Genomic DNA, 13,411 nt, shown 5'->3' on the forward strand with positions numbered 1-13,411 from the left:
AATTTATTTAAATAAAGTATCAAACATTAAGTACATTAAACTGGCACATAGTCATAACCAGTAGCACATTCTAAACTATTACATTTGTTACACTTGAAATGATGGATGGGTTGACACATTGATGTCTATGAGATAGCTTGCACAAACTTTAAAACTTAAAGGATTTTCAGTTTGGAAATTATCTATTTTCATTTGTAGAATCACAGAATAGGGGAAGATTTAAGTGAGGCCCATGCAAAGTACCTCAGTGCAAAGCAAGAAGGCAGAATCAAAGATTGAAGCCAGGATTTGGGGGCCCTGCCTTTTGTTTTCTCTTCATAGAAGTAAAAGATCATATGAGCCTTTAGCATTGTGGCCCATTCCTACAGATAAGGTAAAGCAATCAATAAAAATATTTACATATTTAGAAGGATGCTCTTTCATAAAACTATGCTACCCAACTTTCCAAGTGGCATAGGGATGTCTGATAATTTGCTTAATAAATCCATCGACTCCTCCATGGTTTTGCTCTATTGCATACTATCTAATTTCTCAAAAAAAGAGAGAAACAAATACTTTATTTGTGTGCTCTAAAGGTAGGAGACAAAAACACTCCCTAATCATCTTAATGACAGGCATGAGTCTCATAACAAGAACTCACGGTATGAGACAACTTGGCAGCTTGTGGAAGACCCTTGGAATTGCAGAACATTTCCAAACTTCAGCATTTTCTATACATGGACCCAGAAACTTTGATCCTCAAAGCCTGCTGAAAATCTATCAATGCTGTGCTCTGACCAAACTCTCCAGTAGTGGTGATTATTCAAAGAAAGTGAATAATCCATCTTCTCTAAGTATTGGTCCCTTTTGTGCTCTGGCAAACTATTTCACAGGGAGATCACCACTATCAAATGGAAAAGAATCACACATTAATGCATCTGACAGAAATTTGGCAGAGACTTCAGCTATTATTCCATCAAAATATTTCTACTGAGACAGAAGGACTGCTTCAAGTTTGTGGATAGTCTAGGCCATACAGTGAGACCCTACCTCAAAAAGAACAAAAACAAAAAAACTATACCCCTTCTTACAGAATGCTTCATTGTGTCATTCAATTCCACCACTTCAAAATCCACTTATTCTATTCTTCTGCATCCCTTCCTTTCATACTCTTCTTCATAGCCTAGAACTAGGGGGCAAAGTTTTCTGATTCTCACTCCTGTTTTCTTTCCGCTGAAGATCCAGAGGACAGGTGGCTAATTTATACATCACAGGAAATAATACAGCAGTGAATATTGCTGACCCCAAACAGGTGTACAGAACGACTGGCAAATCCGGGTATTGTCCTTGAAGAATTCCAATTACTGCAGGAATAGCCATGTCTCCCAGACAAGCACCAATGACAAAAAAAGCTGCAGATTTCCCACTTATGCTTGTGTACTGCTCAAGCCAAGAAATACCACTGGGAAAGGTGGTGGCCATTGAGGCCCCATACACTGAAGTTGCTATCCAGAGACAAAGTGGGTTCTTGTCAAAAAGCACCAGAAATAACGATGAGACCAGGCTGCCAATGTTGCTCAACACAATCATGGTTCCAGGCTGCAAACACGTAGCGAAGAAGATTGCCAGGCCCCTGCAGGCTGCAAAGGTCCCCCAGAAGATGGAGTTCAACCCAGCCGCTTCACTTTCTTCCATGCCAACATGGGTGGTTGCAAATGAGAAAACGTAAGAGCCGTAGGTTACCTCAGCTCCAACATAAAAGAAGAAGAACATGAAAAGGAGACAGAGCAGGGCCTTGTGATATTTAGCTCTTCGAGACACCTGGGCAGATGCTGTGGATTTTCCGTGCTTCGAGGTTTTTTTGAAAAACAGAGCAAACAGGAAGACAGAAACCACAAAAATGTATGCGCCGACAGAAGCATAAGCCCACAGTAAGTTCAAGTCATCAGGTACTGCAAACAGAGGGTCCAGGCTGGCTTCAGGGGATTGGTTGAGGGCTGGAGGGTGAAGGTCAGGCTCCGTGTGGTTTTCGGCGGACACTGTGGTTCCCAAGGCCAATTTTGCCAGAAGAGGAGCCAAAAAGGCACCCAAGGCAAAACTGAAGTGCAGGGCCTGCATGTGTGGGGCTCCTTCGTCCCCCCATAAAGCCAGGATAAGGACATTTGCACCTACCAATGAAAGATGCAGGCAACAATTTAAGTTATGTACAGTAGCTTAGAAAAAGCAAAACAAAACCAAAACAGTTCATTCCTAACAGGGGGAGGATGAGTCTGCATTATGTGGCAGCAGCTTTGTGACAACCTCAGTGATCAACATTGCACCTGAGTCAATTCTGTGATGAAGGAACTCTAACCTGCTGTCACCAGAGAACTATGCTTTATTACATCTCATACCTATATGGAATTCCACAGGTGGAAACAGCTGCCTGTCAGAGCTAGGCACATTAGCAATTTTTTTTCCTTTAACACTGAGGGTTAAATCTAAGGGGCACTGAGTGGCATGCCAAGCCCACTTTTCATTTTTTATTTTAAAATGTGGTCTCACTAAGTTGCCCAGGTTTCCTTCATTTGTGATCCTTCAACCTCAGTCTACTGAGGTACAGGCTTTTATAAAACAGTGCAAACAACAGACTGGGGAATAATATTTATAGACCTGTTTATCATCAGATAGGATTAAATTACCAAAGCTTTCTCTATTTACACTTGATAGTAACATTTGAAGGACATTATATCTGTATTTCTATCTAGCTATCTATCAAATAATTCAAAACATTCAAGACCCTGAACATACCAGAGTTCTTGCTATCTCCCCTAGAACAAAATCCCTTCCAGTCAATTCATAGTTGGCTGCTCAAAACCTGGGTCCCTGATTGGCAAGAAAATAAAGCTCTCCAGAAAGGTGGCTCTCACTGGGTGGCCCGTGAACAAATCAGTAAGTCCAAGTCATTTCAAGAGCTTTACAAGTAACAGTGTAATACCACCTGCCCTACTCTCCTAGTAAAAAGTCTGTACTCCCAGAAATGACCCTGGAGATTCACTAACCTGTATCCAGAACACCAACTGATGCACCAAAGACAGACATCACGACAATCAGTAATACTGCTGCCTTGCAAAAAGGAACAAGGAAGAGGCCAACTGTAGTACCCCACATCGACACCCCTGAGAAGAAAAGGTGAAAGTCAGCTATAAAAGACAATGTTCATTAGGTTTATGAGCCAAGTCAATAAACTCAAAAATGCCAAATAAAGTGCAACAAAAACTGGGTAATCGTGAAAAGATAAGGATTACAGCAGCTGGGAGTTGGTACATCATCTAAATCTTATATAAGCTTTATAGATTATACAATACAAGTTACAATTACCAGAACATAATTCTAGCACAATGAATAATCTAACTACAAAGAAGTTTTATAGCAAAAGAGGCAAAATATTGTTCACTTAAATGTTTCACATTTAAGAATCTAAAAGCAAATTTTGATATGAATCAATATAAAAAGGCAATTGATATAGTAGTCTATAGTAATAGTTGTTAAATAATTTCAGGATTAGGAATGAAAATATTAAAAATGTATTCTTTCAGTCTCCTTTGAAAGTAAGATATACTATTTATACTCATTGACAATAAATTATTCACCTTGTTTCCAAAAATATTTATCACATTAAATATTCTTTTAAAACATCAATTATTTTAAAAGGGTATATTAAATGCTTTGCCATCTATGTTCAGGGCGAAGAAGGCCATTCTGGGGTCATCGCTGACATGGGGCAGTGGGAACAAAAATGTAACCTACAACATCAGCCCACTCACGGTTTCTGGGCCCTTTCATTTTCAGTACAGAAGCCACAGACCCTGGCAGGTTCTGGGTGTTCATTCTGATCCTTATTGCCTGAGATCTGCCCCCACACTCCCTGGAAAGCTTTAGGATCTCCACTGTGTGACCCTGGAGTGGCGCCCTAACTGCGGTGATGGTTGGGAAGGCTCAGGATTACACACACACCCCACAGAGCTGTTTCCGGAGAGCTCAGTGCAGATTCCCTCTCACTGCCAAATGACAGCAGGGAGCCCAGATTCTCAGAGAGCACCTAAAACACACATTTCACTTGTCAGCCATTCTGCAGGCTGCTGTTTCTCATATTTAAAGCCACACTGTAAATACATTTACATTTACAAAGAAACAAAACTGGTGTTTCCTTACCCAAAAGTAAAAAATGATTCATACAGTCAAAAAGAATTCCACCAATCATAGAGCCACAGAAGAATCCAGAGGCTCGGCCCACAAAAATTAGAGAAAGACTGCTGATATTTCGGTTCACATTCACTGCCAAATCTTGAAATGTAGGTCCCAGTATACCGACACTCAATCCCTAAAATTTAAAAAAACAAAACTTTTTTCCTTGCAACCATTAAAATGATGTCTATGTAGCTTTCTCCAACATAAAAAAGTGCAAGAGGGGACTACAGTATAATGTGGGGGATTACTATAAGGTCCCACAGTCAGGAAAGATGCACAGTGGCAATGTAGTATTGATAGAGCTACAGATTCTCATGGTTTCTTTTAGTTACAACTCTCAATTTTTCAAAAATTATTTAATTATTTTGTCTTTCTGTTGTAATTCTTTTCCTTTGTGAGCAATACTTCAAAGGATATGGTGTATTAAAAGTTAATAAAATGTAAAATTAAAACTATTCTTGAAAGAGCTGTATATTTCAAAGTATATTACATGTACTAACATGAGAAATTGGATGTTATAATTCTAAGTCATCAAAATATTATCCTCATTTTTTATGTTAAATCAGCAAATTTCAGGTACACATGTGGTCCTTTCTCTAAAGTATACATACACAAACTGCAGGGGAAAAACCACTTTAAGTTATTCTAAATCCACATTTTTATTCAAAACTCCTAAAGCCATCAGGAATATGGCCTTTAAGGCTTCTTTGGAAAATGTTACATATACACACATCGAATTAATTTGAGCAATGAAATATTACTCAAAGTCAATACACTATCTTGTATATGGTGACCAGTTTAGTCTAAAGCAGTATCCATATGTATCAAACTGTAATCTATCTTAATATATCAACAAACTACAGCCTAATGAAGAGTGTATTCCTAATGAAGAGTGTTCATTAAAAATTAAGGTTTATAAGGTAAAAATTCAAATTAGTGTATGCAGTTAGTATATGTAATTACTTGAAATAAGAAAAGGAAAACCTTATATGTTTCTATGAGAGGAAGATAAGATGTGCATTTGCAAAGGAAAACTATAATATATGAAGTTTTATATTATGGTAAAAAGAGAGTAATTATTTTGCTAAAAGAGAACAATGGATATTCTAAACCAAGAATATGAAAAATCTAGAACAAACCTGAATGTATAAGAACATTATCAAAGTTTTGTGAAAGATTAATCCTGTGTGCAGAATTTTATGGGTTATCAAGATGGCTAAGATTAGAAGAGAATTATTTAGAAGGTTTTCAAAAAACGGAGCAATATCTAAAATACACTATAAACAAGGAGCTCTGGACTATTATTGGCTGAATGCTGGTAGGAAATTGTGAAGAATTTTTGCTTATATTAAAGGACATTGGAAAGGAAACAAAGATTTTCTTTTCCAAGAAAATTTCCTGTTCTCATGTTGTCTTTATTAGGTTGTTTTTGTTTTGTTTTGTTTTGTTTTTTTGTCACTTAAGAAAACTGAGGCAGACTGGTGAGGACCATCCAGCCATGCAGCGAGCTCACTACTCTCCCACCTCCAGAGCCCCAGACATTCATTGGAGCAGACCAGTGAGGACTATCCAGCCACACAGACACCTCTACAGCATTTCTCCCACCTCCCCGCAAGCGCTAAGGCCTCCTGGTTGTGCCAGTACCTGAATCCACACTGCAGAGGCACAGGTCATCACAAAGGCCATTTTACTGAGCTCCAGAACATAGAACAGAAGTGAATTCTACATGGTTCATAGCAGTGAATGCCCACAATAGGAAAACAGAACAAGCTGCAATAAACAACCTAATGATGAATCTTAGGCTCCTAGAAAAAGAAGAGCAAGAAAAACCCAAAGCTCATACAAGGGAGGAAATGATAAAGATCAGAGCAGAAATCAATAAATGGAAAGTGAGAAAATGATACAAAAATAAATGAATCAGAGTTAGTGTTTTTAAAGAATAAATAAAATTGATAAACCCTAGCCAACCTTGTCAAAAAAAAAATGAAAGAAAAGGCTCAGATCCATGCAATTAGAAACAATTAGGAACAAAAAAGGTGAAGTCACAAGAGTTCCAGAAGTCCCGAGTATCATCAATATCTACTTTGAGAACCTGTACTTTGATAAAATGGAAAACACAGAAGACAGATTTCTTGATGCTCATGAATTACCAAAGTTGAACAAAGAAGAAAAAATTCTATATACCCAATAACAATTGGTGAAATTGAAAATGTAATTAAAAATTTACCAACAAAAAAAAAACCCAGGTCCTGATGGATTCACTGTTGAATTCTACAAGACATTTAGAGAAGAACTACTGCTACTACTCTTTAAACTTTTCAATGAAATTGAAAGGAAGCAATACTTCCAAATCCATTCCTGCAAGCAAGTGTTGCTTTGATTCCAAAACCAGGGAAAGACCCAACCAAAAAAGAGAACTACAGCACAATCTCCTAAGTGAACATAGATGCAAAAATCCTCAATAAGATACTGGCAAACAGAATACAGAGGGTTACCAAGAAGATAGATAATACACCCTGACCAAGACTGTATTATCCCAGGGATGCAAGGATGGTTCAACATTCATAAAGCAATAAATGTAATACACTATATCAACAGAGTCTAGGAGAAAAACCATATGATCACCTCAATAGATGCAGAAAAAGCATTTGACAAAATTCAAAACCCATTCGATTAAAATAAACTGCAGAAATTTGGAAAAGATGGTTTTTATCTCAACTTGATAAAGTCTATCTATGAAAAACCAACAGCCAACATCATATTAAATGGCCAAAAACTGGAAACCTTCATGTTAAAATCAGGAACAAGACAAGGATGTCCACTATCACCGCTCCTGTTCAATATAATTCTGGAAACATTAGCCACAGCAATTAGAAATGAGAAAGAAATTAAAGCAATAAAGAGAGGAAAGGAAGAAGTTAAACTGTCATTATTTGCTGATGATATGATACTCTACATAGAAGACCCAAAAAACTCTGTCAAAAGACTTTGAGACTCAATTGACACTTTCAGCACAGTAGCTGGATACAAGGTCAACACCCAAAAATCAATAGCCTTCTTGTACACAAATAACAGACTCACTGAAAGAGAAATTAGGGAAGCAATTCTTTTCACAATAGCTTCCAAAAAGATGAAGTATCTAAGAATCAATCTAATGAAGGAAGAAAAAGGCCTCTACACTGAAAACTGCAGCACTCTGAAAAAAAGAGATCAAAGAAGATATAAGAAAATGGAAAGATATCCTCTGCTTTCAACATAGTGAAAATGGCCATACTACCAAAACTGCTATACAGATTCAATGCAATGCCAATTGAAATTCCAACAGAACTAGAGAAAATAATCAAAAAATTAATTTGGAACCAGAAAAGACCTAGAATAGCAAAAGCCATCCTAGGCAACAGAGACATGACAGTGGGCATCAGAATTCTTAACTTGAAACTATACTACAAAGACACTGTGATAAAAACAGCATGGTACTGGCAAAGAAAAAGACCCGAGGATAGGTAGAATAGATTGGAAGATACAAAAATAACTCCAGATGTACTCAGCTACCTCATCTTTGACAAAAGAGCCAACTTGACAGTGGGTATCAGAATTCTTAACTTGAAACTGTACTACAAAGCCACTGTGATAAAAACAGCATGGTACTGGCAAAGGAACAGACCTGAGGATCAGTGGAATAGATTGGAAGATACAAAAACCAATCCAGATGTACTCAGCCACCTCATCTTTCACAAAAGAGCCAACCATCCTCACTGGAGAAAAGATAGCCTCTTTAATAAATGGTGTTTGAAAAACTGGATTTCAATCTGCCAAAGACTAAATCTAGACCCTTATCTTTCACCATGCACTAAACTAAAATCCAAGTGGATTAAAGATCTAAATATTAAAACAGAAACACTAAACTTGCTGGAAGATAAGTTAGGCAGAACTCTCAAAGACTTTGGCATAGGAAAAGACTTTATGAACAAATCCTCAGTAGCACAAGAACTAGTACAGAATCAACAACTGGGATCTCATCTTATTAAAAAAGCTTCTGCACTGCAAAAGAAATCATCAACAGAACTAAGAGACAACCTACAATATGGGAAAAAATTTTTACCAGTTGCTCCTCAGACAAAGGACTATTATCAAGAATATATAGAGAACTCAAAAATCAGACCCCCCAAATGCAAAGACCCAATTCAAAAATGGGCATCTGAGATGAACAGACATTTAGCAGACAAAGAAGTAAAAGCAGCAAATAAATATATGGAAAAATGTTCTACATCACTGGTCATTCGAGAGATGCAGATGAAAACAACACTGAGATTCCACCTCACCCCACAAAGAATGGCTGCTATCAAGCAATCAACCAGTAACAAATGCTGGTGGGGTTGTGGGGAGAAAGGAACCCTTCTCCATTGTTGGTGGGAGTGCAGACTGGTGCAACCACTATGGAAATCATTATGGAGATACCTCAAAGAGCTGGGACTAGAGGTTCCATTTGTCCCAGCTATCCTTCTGCTGGGTATCTTTCCAAAGGAATTAAAAGGATCATACCACAGTGATAGATGTACACCCATGTTTATAAAAGCACGGTTTGTAATAGCCAAAACTTGGGAACAGCCCAGTTGCCCATCATTTGGAGACTGGATAAAGATGTGGTTTTTCTATAAAATGGAATACTACTCAGCCATAAAGAATGAGATACTAGAGCCATTCATAGGAAAACAGATGCACATTGAGGTCATGCTCTTAAATTAAATAAATAAGACACACATCTTTAAATACCAAATAGTTTCTCTGATGTGAAAAACTAAAAGTGTAAATAAGATCCAGATGGTATAATTGACAATGTGAAATAGGAAGAAAAAGGGACTAAAGGTGTAGGGGAAGTGGGAAGGGTAGGGAAAAGGAAATAAGGGAAAAGAAAAAATATGAGAAAATGGAAATAAAGTATTTGTAAATAGGGAAGGGAGGAGGGGGTGAAGGGAGGTCAGGGGTATGGGGAAAAAATGAAAACCAAGATCTATCATGTAAAGGTACAAGACCCAAAGATGAATGTAACTCTACTGTTTACTTAAAAAGTACCAATAAACTCAATGAGAAAAAAAAAAGAAAAGTGAGTATTTCTATTAAAGGAGCTAAGGTTTCTCAATAACTTTGCAAATATCTGTATTTGCCTTTGAAGTATTATATCACTTTGGTTACATGGACTATGTCATCTTATTATGAACCAGTGTTTCAAAACTTTGATACTTTTAAGGAAACTCCCCAAATTAAACTCCAAATTCTTTTTTTTTTTTTGGTCCAGGAATGTAACTCAGTACCTGCACTTGCCAGAGAGACTTGGTGGCTCTGAGCTACATTCCCTGCCCTAAATGGCCTTTTTCTTGACCTTGAATTAATTTTGCGATTTTCCAGATGAGCCCTTTGAATATCTCAAAAAGATATGACTTTTTTTTTTTTTTTTTGGTACCAGAGATTGAACTCGGGTCCTTGTGCTTGCAAGGCAGGCCACTGAACTGCTGAGCTAAATCCCTGGCCCAAGATATGACTCTTTATAAGAAGAGACTTCAGAGGAAGGTTCCGAGTTCAATCCCCAGTACCAAAAAAAAAGAGAGTTTAATTGGGTTTGGTATATTAAATTATATGAGGAATACATTCAAATAATAAGTAATGATAAAACTTCTCTGAACTATATTTGTATGTATGTTATTAATATGTTTTCAGAAATTGAAGTTCATAGAAATCGAATAGTCCTAGGATAACATCACCAATCATAATTCTAATTATTAACTTTATATGGTGTATGTAAGATCCTGGCAGAGTGGAATCCCAGGAATGAGGAGGCTGAGGCAGGAAGATAGAAAGTTAGAGGCCAGCCTGGGCTATATAGGGAGATCCTGTCTCAAAGGGGGGAAGGGCTGCCTCATTGTTTTAAAAAAGTATGCAACAGAAATAACCAAATTTTCTTGTCAGTTACTTCACTATTGTAATGAACTCTTATCAGATCTTTAACCAGGGCCTGTTTAAGTCTTGACACTCACAGGCAGGTAATTATGATCATCTGGTATTTTGCTGAGCCACCCTCAGTTTTGTGTTCAGGGACACTCACAGAAAGGACTCTGTCAAGCAGATTTCAGATCACTCCGTTGGACTGGGTTAAAATTCTCAATAAACAAACTCACTGGCTCATAAGCGTCAAGCTGATGTTTAACCCAGGATCAAGCACAATAATTAATTATATACTAGGGAAATGACTTGCAGATTTTCCTTCCAAGTCAGCCAGTACAGAAATTGTAAAAATATGCAATTTGAGTGACCGCTCTAAGACTGGCTCAGATCGAATTACTTATCATGAACTACTTAATAAACAGTGATGTGCATGTGAATTAGAAAACTTAACTGGCAGTGAAAAATGTAAATCCACTGCTAAGCTCAGATGGCAGCCTGCCTGCTTCTTGCTGAGTCTTTCAAGCTTCCATTATTAAAAGCTCTGCACTCCCAGCTAGGCTTCGTGGTACACACCTGCAGTCCCAGATACTTTAGGAGACTGAGGGAACAGGTTGACTCTTTGAGGCTAGCTTGGGTAATTTCATTAGCCTAAAACAGAAAATAAAAAAGGAGCTGGAGATGTAGCTCAGTATTCCCTGAGTTCAACTGCAAGTACAACAGAGAGAGAGAGAGAGAGAGAGAGAGCACTCTGCACTCCAAGATTTATCAGGCAATAGATAAAATTATTCCAATTAAGATAAATTACTGAAGTAATACATATTTTTTAATTGAAAAACATCTCAAAACCAGTTTTTGAATTGTCAAAGTCAATATTGGTAAGATGAAAAACTTAAAGGAAACACTGCCAGACTCCTGAAACTATACCCCTGTTGGGGACTTTAAGGTTAAGCTGACCAAGGATGTTTCTCAACAGAAGCACATGACATCCTCAATATAGAGATCTTTCCCAAGACCAGGGATTAAGACTCCTCTGCCACCTCAGAATCCTTATCTCCTCCCCTCATTTCCTGCTTCCTAATCTCTTCTCTATTATTTCAGTAAAATATAAAGGATCATAATTTGTGCGTGACTTTAACAAAGGCTTCTGCTGCAGCAAGAAACCAGAGCACTTGTGAGGTATGCGGTTCAACATCCCCAAATCAGGAATCAATTCCACTACTACCAGTGCAGCTCCACACTCTTACTAGGTCCCCTTGAACAGCCAAGGACAAGTGGAAAGCTTCCCTTGACATTGTTAACATCACTGCTCTCTGCTTTCAAATTCTCTGGAAATAGTACCCTGACCTTTCCAATTAATAGCCTGAGCACTGCCAAATAGAGAAAGCCTATCTGAGAAAAGCAGTCTGCAAAAAGTGCATATTGTGACTATACAGACTTGGTCCAAAGCAATTTCTGTATGATGTCACTGCTTTAAAACCAGTAAGAGCCTTTTCTACTAAATGAAACTATGCATCCTTCTTTCATTCTAGAATGGATGGATCATAAAAAAAAGACTCCTAATGGGCCTAGCTTGCAAATAAACAAGTATAACGGTGTTCTACTCAGTGCTTCTAGGGGGTCCTCTTTTCCAGCCCCCAAGGGCCCATATTGAGTCTGGAGAATTTGTCTACTCTGTTCTGGTGCCTCACTGGTTCAGATCTTGCTGCTTTGATTGGCTCACCCTGCCTCCTGGATAGCTTTCCCTGAAAGTTCCCCTCCACCTCCCATAATCAAAGGCCAAAGCACTCAATATCCACAATTATATCTACCTTGGAAGTAGATGAATTAGGTTCCACCAAGTTCCTAATAGGATTCTGGCACCTACTTTTGGCAGCAGTAGATGCCAGTTGTAAAATTTTTGAAGCTAACACATTAGCTAGCAAATCTGCATCTTATAATCAATCAGACTTCCTAGGAATTAAAAAGGATTAAAGCTACACTACACTCATCTGTTATAGATGAGTGAAAACATTCATATTCAAAAAAGTCTTAGAACAAAATTTAGCTTTAGATGTCTCCTGGCCCATACTAGGGGCTTGTGTGCAGCACTGGATGAAACCAAATTCCACGCTTAAATTTCCTTTCATTTCACTGCCACAGAAAGAGTAATTTAAAAGATGACCAAGTATCTGGGGTTGTCGCTCAGTTGGTAGAACATGTGCTAGCATGCACTAGGCCATCGGTTCAACCCCCACCCCGAAAAGACAAAGCAATGTACAAGAAATGGCTGATAATGGTGCTGTTTCTCTAGAGACCCCCATTGAACACATTAAGAAAAGTTCTCAGGGGGAAGAAACACATGACATGGACACAGAAACAGCTAACATTTGGTTAGCATGCATCCTGAGTGGTGGGTGGCAGGCCAGGCTATTCCAAGGTTTTTCTAATTTGCATGTTTAGTGGGTCTCCAGCTTCTTGTGACTTGTGAAGCAAGTCTAACTACACACATGGATACTTGTTTGGATGAAGCCATTTCACAGCCAATTGGGCTCAAATACTGTTGAGCTCTCCTTACTGTGTGAACTTTGAATGGCTTGATTTTGAGCAATTTCATGGAGTTCTGGAGACACCAGTTAAGGGGTGTTCTTTAGCTTCTGGATATTACTGATATACAAAAATACCAGTACAGTAGCCATCCTCAGGTCTCCCCAGTGTGTTGTATACACTCAGAGTCCTAATTTTTATGCAGCCATCCTTTGTATACCAAAAAAACAATAGAAACTCGAAGAACCAAGAATCTGAGCCCTTAATTCCTTCAGGTGGTGTCCAGTTTCTGAGTCATTTCTTTGCCACAAGAGTGTTAAAATTAACTTTTCTTTTCAATAGGTGTCGACATGAACTAAGCATTACAGTTAGCTGCGAAATTAAGTGGCTGGCTGAATCTGGTCAGGCCACTAGAAACAGGAAATCCCATAAAATCACTCTTCTGTGTAATAACTTGACATGTGATAGAGCAGAGGCCAAAGACTCGGGCAACCCTTCTTGTGTCCCCCCAAACACCAAGGAGACAGGAAAATTTGATGCAGTTGGAAAACATGCTGTACTAGGAAAATTGATTTCCCGCTTGACAGTAATCCTCCATTCCCCCCAAACACCAAGGAGACAGGAAAATTTGATGCAGTTGGAAAACATGCTGTACTAGGAAAGTTGATTTCCCGCTTGACAGTAATCCTCCACGATTACAACCGTGCCCGCGTGACAGATGAGGAAACCGAGGCCCAGG

General features: G+C 38.4%; 1 protein-coding gene across 1 annotated transcript; it reads right to left on the bottom strand.

Annotated features, from left to right (window-relative positions):
• Positions 1–208: 208 nt before the first annotated feature.
• LOC104866459 (sodium-dependent glucose transporter 1C) lies at positions 209–4,362 on the bottom strand. The gene is made up of 3 exons (XM_010630447.3): positions 4,174–4,362; positions 3,021–3,137; positions 209–2,147 (listed from the first exon to the last, which is right to left on the bottom strand). Exons 1-3 carry the CDS (start codon positions 4,220–4,222, stop codon positions 1,156–1,158), a joined length of 1,158 nt encoding a protein of 385 aa, XP_010628749.2. The 5' UTR covers positions 4,223–4,362; the 3' UTR covers positions 209–1,155.
• Positions 4,363–13,411: the final 9,049 nt, after the last annotated feature.

Source organism: Fukomys damarensis, unplaced genomic scaffold, assembly GCF_012274545.1.
Source record: "Fukomys damarensis isolate Sample0158 unplaced genomic scaffold, DMR_v1.0_HiC HiC_scaffold_14, whole genome shotgun sequence".
In the NCBI taxonomy this organism is placed as follows: domain Eukaryota; kingdom Metazoa; phylum Chordata; class Mammalia; order Rodentia; family Bathyergidae; genus Fukomys; species Fukomys damarensis.